This window comes from Rhea americana, unplaced genomic scaffold, assembly GCF_003343005.1.
Source record: "Rhea americana isolate MKP2758 unplaced genomic scaffold, rheAme1 scaffold_11, whole genome shotgun sequence".
NCBI classification, from domain to species: domain Eukaryota; kingdom Metazoa; phylum Chordata; class Aves; order Rheiformes; family Rheidae; genus Rhea; species Rhea americana.
In genome coordinates, this window is record NW_028185150.1 from 7561872 (window position 1) to 7573968 (window position 12097).

Here is a 12097-nt window from a genome sequence, read left to right on the forward strand (position 1 = left end):
GCGGCCGTTGTGGGCGGTGGCCCGGCCGCCGGGGCGCGCGGGGGCGGCCGTGGCGGTTGGGGGCGACGGGTCTCGCGGGCCCTGGTGTGGGCCGGAGTTTGGTGCCGGCGGCGCGGTGGAGCCCGGTGGCATACGCGCCTTGCGCGTCCCCGTGGTTATGCGCAGGAGGTGGGAGCTCTGGCTGCGTGAAAACCGTTTGGCCGGGATGGCTTCCTGGGGACATGCTGCGGTGTCCTTACGAAGCGGTTAGCAATAAATGTTAACCCAGGAGGCGCTGAAGTGGCCCTTCCGAGTGGCAAGCGTGTTTTGGCTGTTACTGTGTGCTGGAGCTTTGTCACGCTGTGCCATAAAAAAGTGGGAAAACAGTAGTTCTCTGAATATGGTCAAAACTGATTTGTGCTCAATTTAGAGATGCTTAAACTGAGACAGGAAAGAATAATACAGGAGTTTTGTATTGCATTGTTGGTGGCGGATTTAGCTTTGTGTTATTCCCTCCTCTTGGACAGGAGGGGGGGGAGAGCTGGTGGATTTTGTGCATCTTGATGGGTTTTTTTCCCTTAAACTAGGATTAGTTTTCATACAGACAATGACGTAAGTTAGAGTCCAAAGCTCAGCATGTGTATCTAGATGTTATTTAGTTTGTTAGATAGTGGATTTTTTTCGCGGGGCAAAGGCTAACCCTCTAGAACACATCTCACTAATCTTTTTTAGAAAATAGCTGTAGGTTTTTGAGGGACTGAGTATCAGGGCCTCCTGAGAACAGATAATCTGTTAGCGCTCTCTGAATAGGCAGATAGGTCATGCAGTTTCGTCTGTAATATTCCTAGCAAACCGTCAGATCTGGCTTATAAAATTGTCCAGTGCTAATKGCTGTAGGTACTCAACACCATTGCGGACTAACAGCTTATTGTAGTGATGGTGACTCTTAGACTAGTCCATATGTTTTTTTTTTTCCTGCCAGAAGAAACACATAAAATGACCTTGTAAAGATTTCACAGGCCTRTGAAATAATGGGAATTGAATATAGTTGAACTTTCAGTCTTCTGTTGCAAATGCAAGAGGYTAAAACTGCTTTCTCTCAGACTGTTGTGTATATCTCTTACTTTATTGTAGGTTTTACTTTTCATACTAATGCCCTGTCTTTTGTCTGGTATAGTATGGCAGMTACCCTTTTTTGTTACTTAAAAGGTTTTATTTTCCCACTTGCTTTTACCCCCTCTGTCCTATCATAGGCCTTATCTACTTATGTGTGACTTAGTAGGATGGAGTGGGTGAAAAACAGTGTGTTTGTGAGTGGTTAAATAGTTATTAATTGGTGTGTGCTCTTGGTAAGCAGTGTTTGACAAATGTTAATCTGTGGTTTGACAAACTAGACTAGTGCTGCTGTCAAGAGAAGCAGCTCTATTGCTATTGATCCTTCTGCTGCGCTGTATCTTTGCTGGGATGAGTGAGTATTTGGTAAACTGAAGGGAATTAATTCAGCTGACAACTGCCGATCTCTTCCTCCTTTCATTTTTGCAGAAATGTTCTTTAGGTGGATTAGTTTTGCARTGTAGTTCACTATGGGCTCCGCAAGCACCTGCACCACCATTAAATTGTAAGAAGGAGTTGGAGAAAGACAAGATTGTGTCTTCTGGCAGCACTGTTCAGCCATTCAGAGCCTCCAGGTTGGTTTCTTGGCAGTAGTAAGCATGTGGGTGAACATCTGTTACAGAGTTTTAGTTTTTGATCTCTTCCATRGCAGAACGAGTGTTACATAGTCTTCTACAGTACTAAATCAGCCAGAATGGCTTAAACTGTCTTTGCAATAGTTCTAATGAATCCTCATTGCTCTGTGTTGAAGSATTTGTGTTTTCTGTGCTGTTAAGGCAAGGGAATGGTGAATTCTTAAACAGCTGAGGCCAAATTYTTAAGGAATCTTTGGACATAGTCTTTGTATAAACCTTTATGAAATTTTAAAAACATCTTTCACCTTGGCACATGGGATTGGGTTCTGTAGGTATGTGATTTTATTGTCTTTTCACCACACCTTTTTCTTACCTAGTGCTATTTGAGCTAGTGATTATACTTTTCTTCCACAAACTGCCATGTTAATTGATATTAGTAGAACCAAGTCTCTCAAAGTGCCCCTTAAATTGTTAAAATACTGTCTGTGCATCCAGATCTGATGTGGTATGTGTGGGGTTTTTTTAATTAACATTAAGATGCTAAAAGAGCTGAAAGTTCTGATAGTAACTTTGCAAAGAAGTARGACAGAAAGCATAAAAAACATTATCTATACCTGGTGTTGCTTAATGTAATAGCAGCTTTCCTTGTTAAATTAAAAATTTTCACTGGCTTATTATTTTTCACAGTAAAAAGAAAGAACTGAAGAGAATACAAACTATGAAAGTATTGGTTATTGGCCTTGGAGGGTAAGTATTGACAAGGTAAATTTCTCCTAAAACTTTAGACTGCTATTTGCTTTAGAATTAAGGTTGACATTGTTTCTATTTATGACAAATTGTATTTTGAGATGTATTTTGGAAATAGATTCCAAATACAACGCAATGGTTAGCTTCTTATATGTATACACCATGTAACTCTTTAGAAGTTGTCACTGTCTTTTTCATAAATTTCAGGTGCCATCCCTTTCTTGCCACCATTAGATTTACTCTCTGAAAGCTGTTAGAACTTGCCAGCAAATTTCTGGATGTAGACAGTATTTAATGTGAATAAACTTCTTGGTTTTGGGGTTATATCTGTATTTTGGCTTACTCTAACTATATTTATATGTAAGTGGGTATCCATATATCTTTGTGCATGTGTTTATGCATATTTTTGTCTTGATGCAATTTTTACTGTGTTTTCTAATTCAGGGTAACAAATGGGGGGAAAACAACACTGGCAGAGAAGCTTAAGAAAATTCTTCCCAACTGTGATATAATCTGTCAGGATGACTTCTTTAAGGTAAAGGCATTGAGAGAAGATCTGATAAATAAAAGTAAACTTGAGATATAGTTATAGTTTTTCAGTCCTGATAAACTTTTCAGATTGATAAACTTTTTCTAAATGGATGATGCTTACAATCATATTAACTTCATGCGAAAGGACAGTAGAATAAGAGCACTGCAGTAGTAGAACTTTTCAGTTGCCAAAAAAGACTGAATATTCTCAACAAAAAGATTTTAATGTATTCACTCTTTTCAAATAAAGAAGAGGTAAAATGCATCCAACATACACAAGATACCTTGTACTCATGAAGCTAATGATATTTTTGTCTTAATCTTAGATAGCAAGTCCATGCAGCAGTATGTAGTTCTGTGTTTTCCCAATTAAAAAAGAAAAAGGATGCCTGCATTAACATTAGAATCCTTTATTAAAGGCGATGAAGCTGTTATTATTTCTAGAAAATTCTAATGAACTTAAGAGGTATTATTTGAAGAATCTGTTGTTCTAGATCAAATACAGTATATTGTATTTTCATGGTTTTATACAGCCATTTAATCTTCAAGACAAATTTTGTTGCTTATGATACAGTGGTATATAGCTCATGTTTGTAAATTAAGAGAATGTGTCTGTGAAAAGAATGTGTCTGGTCGTAAGAAGAGCCCAGAAAATGTTAAATTTTTTTCTCTCCAGCCGGAATCTGAAGTAGAGACAGATCAACGTGGATTTAAGCTGTATGATGGTCAGTAACCTTGATACATTGTTAGAGAACTTTGTACTGAAATGTGTGCTATGTAGAATTTTAGTAGTTCTTCCCACTTCTACTTAARGCAAGACGTGAACAAAATGGTTATTTCAGAGGGATCTGTTCAGTTTCTCTCAGTTCACCAATATGTAAACAGAAAACTTGCTAAACGAGTAAAGAGCTGAAGTTAATGCTTCTCCTTTCCAGTTCTCTTTTACCATCTTTTCCTCTACTTCTTGAGTTTGTACCTGGAACAGTAGTGCTGTTCACTTGAAAGTCTCGTAGCTTGTAGCACTGGCGTAAGCTTAATCTCATCACTTCCTGTGCAGTGATGGATATTTTTCACTTGGATAGTGAACTCATGGAGTGTCATGACTGTTGAGTCTGTCATGATTGCACYCCAAATCAGTCAAAATTTAAGTCTAATCATGACACTTATTTTGTGTCAGATCTCACATGGTGAGATCACATAGTTAATGTTTGCCCAACATGATAATTTAGTCTTTTAAACATTAAAGTACAGATCCACTTTAGGCCAGCTCAAGTGATATCTGTGAACAGTTTATTATTAGCTAATATCTTCCAATACATGGGAATCACAAAATGTATCACTTTCTTGATATTGGCTAGAACCTTAACTTCCATCTGAAAACTGATTTGCATCAGTGGTGCAATTTTTGCCTCAACTTCTAGATGTCATGAAACTTGAATRTGAAACTAGAGGGATCAGTTGGACATTGAGGTCAAATGTCCATGTTTAATACTCTTATTCTAGATTCTAGTACCATCTGGAAACTTATGGTRTCTTTATCTTCCCCTGTGCATCTACACTGTTCTGTAGCTTCTAATTTTTTTTTTATTAAAATATGGCTTGCATCAGTTTCTAAACCCTGTTCTCCTGTAGAATGCATTTGTTCCTGTGTTAGGAGAAAGCCTGCTTTCTCTCTATCATTAAGTATTTATCTAAATGATTTATCTTTTGGGGTTAGGTTTAGCTCAGTTGGTTAGAGCATCATGCTAATAATGTCAAGGTCGTGGGTTCAGTCCCTGTTGGCCACTTGTTTGAGAGTTAGACTAGATGATCTCCAGAGGTTCCTTCCAATCTTACCAATTCTATGAGTCTATGAATATTTTAATGCATTGTGTTTCTGTCTGTAGATAGACATGTAAAAGTGTTGCTTTATACTGTCTTGCTTGATATGCCATCCTCTTTTTGATCCAATCTGTCTCTCCCCACCTCCCAAATAGCCCAAACCCTATAAAAACACAAAGTAAAAATTTTATGAAACTCACTGGCCTGTTTAAGTTACAGCTTAGAGAAGGGAGGTGGTCTTTGGGCAGGCAAGTTTTCACAAGTTTCACAAAATTGGTGAGCAGTATGGCAGAGAGAAAGACTGTGAAGTGAGTTCATGTGCTATTTGGTGTTGCATGGTTCAGAGGGACCGTATCCACCTGAAATACCCCAGTCCTGGGGAAAGCTTTAGTTTCAAGGTGTTACTCATTGCAGCAAGGAACAACTTGAATGTATATGAGAAGATGTTTTGTGATAATCTTGYTCCTTTTCATTAATGCTTACTTGACTCTTACTAACAGAGCAGTACTGAAGGTTCTTTTTCCCTCCTCTTTGTTTCTAAGAAATGCTTATGCTTTTGGTTTCAACTAGTACTTGATGCCCTTTATATGGATGAAATGGTGAAAAGTATTCGCAGTTGGATGAACAGCCCAGCAAGCTCACATGTCTTAACTGAAGAATCACGGACTACATATATCAATCCAAGAACAGAAGATGTTTATATTTTGATTGTGGAAGGCTTTCTTTTGTATAATTACGAGTAAGCAGTATTTTGTAACCTGGTATATTAAAAAAATCTCTAGAAGGGAAAAGAGAACTAAATATGCTATTGTCTTAGGCCACTTAATGAACTGTGGGATAGAAGATATTTTCTGACCCTTCCTTATGAAGAGTGTAAAAGGAGGAGGAGGTAAGATTACTCACTGAGGGTCACTCTGTCCTCTAACGTGGTGTAGTTCTTTTGTACTAGCTTTTCTTCTGTGCTTGCCAAATATATCTAGTAAGATTAGCTGTCCTCTGTGATTCACAGGGAAGCTTGTGTAGAGTATTTAACAAGCATTAGCAAACATTTTGTCATTTGGAGCACTGGCTCATTATTTAAATGTTAAATGTCTTAAACACTGAAAAGAGATTTCTTAACTCGGAGGAATTATTATTGAATGCATATTTCAGTTAAACTATGTTTATAGTGAGAAACACTTCAAAAAAATATAAAGCAGTGATATCCTTGGATGAACATAGCTGCATGCTAATTAATGTTAAAGTAGTAATATTCATGTGTGGTTTTAGTGTATTTTTRGTTTAGACTATGTATTAGTTATACTGTTTATTTAATTTAGATTACTAAGTGTGTGTCTGACTTGGCTGCAAATTTGGAGCAATCCATATACATGATTTGGAGCAATCCATATAGGTGAAGTCCGACTCTACTGGTTGAGTGCAGAAATGCTCCATTCAGTTGGCTTTCATTTTATACGTGTAGCCAAGGATTCTGGTGGATTCCACTATCTAGGTTCCTATCTCAACTTGCCTTAAAGGAATTTGGCTTGCAGGCTGGAAATGAAATTGTTAGTCATCTAAACTTGAGAAATCTGTACAGCCAGCAGGAAAAAAATAATTTGTTTTGGTAATGCTTTTGATAAAGCTTAATTTACTTGAGAAAGATATTACACAGAAACCTTCCTTTTACCTCATCTAAAACATGATTGAATTGGCAAAAATGGGAAATTCAGTAAGAGTTCATATCGCTGTATTATAACAAAGGAGCCTCCCTTGCTGCAGCAGTTACATAGGTTCCCTGCCTATTTGTGTTTTGGATAGATGCTCTAATTAAACTAGCTGACACCAGGGGAAAAATGTAAAACTTGCATGGGAAAGCAAATATATTTTTGTGTAGCACCAGAGTCTATCAGCCAGCAGATACACCGGGGTACTTCGATGGACACGTGTGGCCTATGTATCTGAAATATAAAAATGAATTGGAAGAAAATGCAAGTAATATTGGTATGCTATCCTTAATTTTAAACTTATAAAATAATTAAACATAGAATTTGGGAGAGTGGGTTTGTTAATTTGGTCCCCTACCAAAACAAACATTTTTCAGATTTTTTATTTGTAGTACTTGGGGGGGTAGGCTTAGACCTTTCTGTTGCTTTGTTTTTCATGTTTTTCAGGCTTTTAAATAGAAATGTGTAAATTATGAGGTTAAAAAAGTCAAAATGTTCTGATCACTAATTAAGGTATCTAACAAGCCATCTTGGGTGTGCATGTATGTATACTTGTGTAGTCTGAATAGGAGAGTTCTGAGGAAGTATCTGATGTATTGGGTGAATTCTTCAACAAATCAAAATTCTGGCTGAAGTCCTGAAGACCTAAACTGRGAGTACTTCCTAGGTACTTCTTGTTTACATTCCACTTGCCAGTTTTGCAAAAGTGTCAAAGTTGGGTATATTGGTAGTGCTCTGCCATGAGTTTGTGCAATACTTCACTTGCGTTGCAAGAGCTCTGGGCATTGCCTGCTTCTGGGTGTCGGGGTGGAGGGAAGAGAAATGTCACCAGTGTGCAGACCAGGGCATTCCTTACTTTGCTGTGAGAATGAGGACAGCAATACCCCTCTGCCTTGCTCATTCAAATCCTATAGGTGAGGGAGAACCCAAGGTCTTCTGATGTACACGGATCTTTCTGCTGAATTAATTCCATTAGTCTGCCATCCCAATGTTACGATCTCTACCTTTCTGGAGATTTTTTTGGACTGTAATATTTGTAAGTGAGTTCTTAACTGAAATACCCTTTTATTGTGCTAGATAATAGATATATTTTTTTAACATTTAACTTGAATTTAGGACAGAACCAAATGGACTACTGTTCTTGTCTTTTATTTTGTTCATCTGTTGTGATTGCACACATAAGACTACTGAAAATAATTGTTATTGCAGATAACAGGCATAGAACTCATATGAAAACTTCTTTCTTTCTTATTTTTTAGTTTATTTGGATGGAACAAAACCGCAGGAGGAGCTTTTATCCTGTGTGTACAATGATATAATACAGGAATTAAAAAAGCAAAGAGAAGGAAGTAAGTAATTTTGTTGGAAATTGAATCTGCCTCTCCAATTCCAAGTTAATAAAAGTTAATCGTTCTGTATGGAAACAGTGCTTGGATCTATTATCTGTTTATATGCCACAGTCCTTATCCATGTTTGTCTGTTACTTTAAGTCATAATAAGCTATACCTTTTCTAAAAAGTTAACTGAAATTGAATTTTCTTAAATAATAGGTGAATTCACTACTAGAAAGGAGGGTGGAAAAAAAAGCCCCAAACCCAACCTGTAAGAGGGGAAGGAGGGGCAAAATATCACTGAAAGCAGAATGATTTTGGGGTGGTAGTTTCTCCTAGGATACAGTCGTATCATGTGTAAACAGAGAAACAACACCATAGGTGACATGTATTTTCTTTTTTATTGTAGATAAGCAAGTTACAGCGTAGTAACACAGGACATTGGATTCTCTGATGTGGACTGGAAACCGAACACTGTAGTACTTGGCAGGGCAACTGAGCAGATGTTACATGTATGTTCATAATACTAGTCTGTACAACGCAAGTGGATTTGTAGTGACTATTAACTCTGTAAGCCTGGCATACTGAGTAGTATTAACAGTGAAATATGTTTTGGAATTCCTTCTAACAGTAATTCTTTAGCCAAATGCCGATCTTAAAAACTTAAGTATGTAATCAGATTTAAAGAATATAAACAAATATTTTTTATATAGGAAAAATAAAATATAAAGGTGCATTTCTGTTGATTAATAAGAATATGGAAGATAGATGTATGCAATTTCAAATATAGTATTTGGGAATTACAGAGTGATTATAAGCTAGTAAAAATATGGGAGGAGGTCATTGATAAACATGTATAGAGGAACTGGCTATATGCTGTTGTTTAAAAGGCAACAGTAATTTTAAGACTGTATAGTTAAGAACTGTTAGCCTGTTCAGTAACTGAAGCTATTACTGATATAAGTGAACTTATTTAGACTTGTTAAATACATACATAATGCTTCTCAAGTAATTTGTATATTGCACGTTATTTGGAGCAGTTGGGGGCGGATATAAAAAAAATTGAAGAGAAATCAGGTTGTTGGAAAAGATGGGTAAATGAGATGTCAGGGAGAATACAGATGCATCGCTGATAAGGTTAAGTGATGTATCATGGAAAGATTGAGAATTGAGCTGGCATAAAGTACTAGATAAGTGCATGCTTTAGGAAYTGGTATTAAGGAAAAATATTCTTTGTTAATATAATTTCAACATGAGTTTTGAAAATTAATGAATATTTAAAAAGCAGGTATTCTAAATGTATGTTAAAACTTTCTTAGATAGTTTGTTTATATATTTAGATAAACTAAGTAGAATCAGCTTCAGTTGTTGAGTAAAAAGTGCATCAGCTCTTTTTCCTCTTACATTTTTACCAACCAGATAAACAGGACTTATAAAAGTGAACTACATACATTAAAAGAAAATGGTAAACTATAAATTAAGCTTTGGCTGAACTGATCATGGTGATTGAAATGTAATAGTTTATTATTAAGCAATAGGAGTCCTAAAACTGTAAAAAGAAAAAAATCTGAAACAGATCAGAGCTGTGTAAAACTATGTGTAAGACTTAGTACTTCCAGATGCTAATTTGTATATTTTGCAATAAAAGAAGTTGCATTAGCTCAAATGCGTTGATGGACTGTCTGGCTTGAGACTGTTTTTGTTTTCTATTTGGAAGAGGTGCAGCTGACAGGGAGCGGCTGATACATGAAGGAGAATGTTGCTGTTGTCTCCCCTCCCATCTCTATGCATAACTTGCAGACTTACTGTCTTCTTTTGATAATCCTTGGAAATATTTTTTTTACATGGAGAAAGGCATGAGTACAATTTCAAGAGATACGATGTTTCCACAACAGTGTAAGTGATGCTTTTATGAATTGAAAAGGATAGGAAGTGAAGGATAAGACTTAATAATCACCTTTATTTAGGTGATTATTTTAGTATTGGCAGTCTGTATGTTGTGTTAGTCAGCAAATTTAGTAGTGACTCAGAGGCAGGAATGAATAATGAAATCACTCGAGTTTGCMAATGATACAGAACTTTCTCAAGTAGTCTGATGTTGGGCCAGTAGCAAGGAACTCAAATTCTGAGTTTGTGAGTTTTCCATGGTGACAGGGGATAAGCTTCAGTAAAGATTTATGCATCTGAGGAGTAATAGTTGAAATAATTTCTCATAAATGTACATGGTGCTGAACTTGTAACTGGAAGTTACAGCTTGAGCTGTAACTTTTTCTTTTTCTTTTTTCTTTTTAACTTTTATCTTTGATGGTTCTCTGAAACCACTGGCACAGTGTGGAGCAACAGTCAAAATGTTGGGCATCTTATGGAAAGGTACTGAGAAGGTACTATTATGCTGCCRTATGATGCAAATTTTCACTATTGTGCAGTTCTGGAAGGAAGATACAGTGGAGTAAAGAGAAGGGCAGTTAATGCAATCAAGGAAGTGGAGCAACAGCTTTATGAGGAGATACAAAAAAGATTGAGATCATAAATTTGCAGAGGAAAAAACTATGGGGTCAAGGTTTACAAAACTTTGGAAGTGGTGAGTCGAGTGAATGCAGATCTTCAATTCACTAAATCTGACAATAGTAGCTCTAGGTGTCACTCTTCTGTTTTTTAGAACAGATCTACCGCTTCACACAGCAGGTAGTGAGCTTCTGGAATTTATTGCCACAGGAGGCAGGCAGTACCAGCAAGCTAAAAGGGACTGGGAAATTTATATTTTAAAAAAAATGGATCCATAAATTGTACTAAAAGAAGCAGGCATGATGGACCTGCCTTGAATGGACTCCAGGAAGTGACCTGACTCACATGATGTGCCTAAACYGCATTGTTGTCTTGCCACTTGCTATAGCAACTCACCTTCGTGGGAAAAGACAACACTCTCCTGACTGTCTTTGGGAGAGAAACTMTATCAGGTGCTGTTATGAAAGTTCACAGATCTCCCCTGCAGCAGCATTTGCTTCTTTCCAAGACTTACGTTGTGTGTTAGAATGCTTTGAAGATGGCATCACCATTGATGGGAAAAATCTAGTTTGGCCCTGGCAGCTGGCTCTTGCTCTTGCACACTCCTCTCTTTTGTGCTAGCTCTAAAGCAGTTGAGGAGGGCTGCAGGAGAGGAATTGGTGGTGAGGAGAGGATGATTTTTGGAAGCAGCAACACCTTCTGGCTGCAACTTTAGGCTGTCACAAATGAAGGAAAAGTTTGAGTGTCTTGCATATGCGTATAAATGTGGGGATTTAAGTGTTGCTTTTGTGTACAGCCATCAGTTTTCTACACTATAGGAAGAAGAGAAATGCAGGGATAGGATTAGTCTGACATATAAAATGTTTTCTTCATCATTATGATGCCAAAATAATGGGAAAAACACGATGATGTAGTAACAATAATTTATTCAGTTGGAACAAATATTTTATTTTACAAAACGATTACTCCCTCTCTAACTTTCAAAGGTAAGTCTAGAAACTAAAAYTTTTAACTCCAAATACTACTGTCATTGACTCAGATTTTGTTTTTTGTCATGTACACTGATTTTTATCTCAGGTAACCAGATAATGCATTACTGGGAACAATTACATTTTTGCCCATCCTACTGGGGATAATGTCTTTGCGCTTTTTCTCTGGCACAGGCACCTAACACCTTTATAGTCAGAAGTGTCCAATCAAATAATACAGCTGCATCCAAGGGAGAAGAGTTGTGTTAGTAAAGACAAGAAAGGGAAAAAATTGAGAGTTTTTACATTAAGAGCCTGATGCTCTTATTCCAACAGTTAGAAGATTGGTTGTGTCCCCAGCTGTTATCACTTGGTTTACTTAGAAGGACATCATTTCCTGCAAGCCTTTTGACAAAATGATGATCTAGTGCTTTTCAGGTCCTTGGTCTGAGGAGAGGATTGACCTTTAACAAAGGAGGATCTTTGGTAAGAGCTGGCTGTTACCAAAGCAAGTTGAAGAGTAGTGTGAGGACTTGCTGCGAGATGGGTGGAGGGTGTTTGCTTAGGCAAGTTTTGCCAGGATGAGGTGGATGCTCTGGATTGCCTACAGGGAGAAAGGGAAAAGAGGTTTTGTGTGGGGAAAAGTCTAAAGTGTAGTGACTCACCTATTGTTAGACATTGCTTAACWTACCTCCCTGCTCTTCCTGCTCCCTGCAGTCAGTTCCCGTGCTCTTTTTTCAGAAAGATTAGCAGGCTTTAGCTCAGCAGTTAATCATTTACAGAGCTCCCTTTGCAGTTTTCTCTTTGTCAGCATTAAATGC

The 12097-nt window shown here is 37.3% G+C and overlaps 1 protein-coding gene across 1 annotated transcript; it reads left to right on the forward strand.

The window, feature by feature from the left end:
- Positions 1-17: 17 nt before the first annotated feature.
- On the forward strand, positions 18-9451 carry NMRK1 (nicotinamide riboside kinase 1). Its single transcript, XM_085313616.1, has 10 exons — positions 18-168; positions 1522-1667; positions 2355-2414; positions 2859-2949; positions 3622-3670; positions 5337-5505; positions 5584-5655; positions 6643-6749; positions 7732-7821; positions 8213-9451. The coding sequence occupies exons 3-10, from the start codon at positions 2386-2388 to the stop codon at positions 8230-8232; spliced, it is 627 nt and encodes a 208-aa protein (XP_085169742.1). The 5' UTR covers positions 18-168; positions 1522-1667; positions 2355-2385; the 3' UTR covers positions 8233-9451.
- The last annotated feature ends 2646 nt before the right edge of the window (positions 9452-12097 follow it).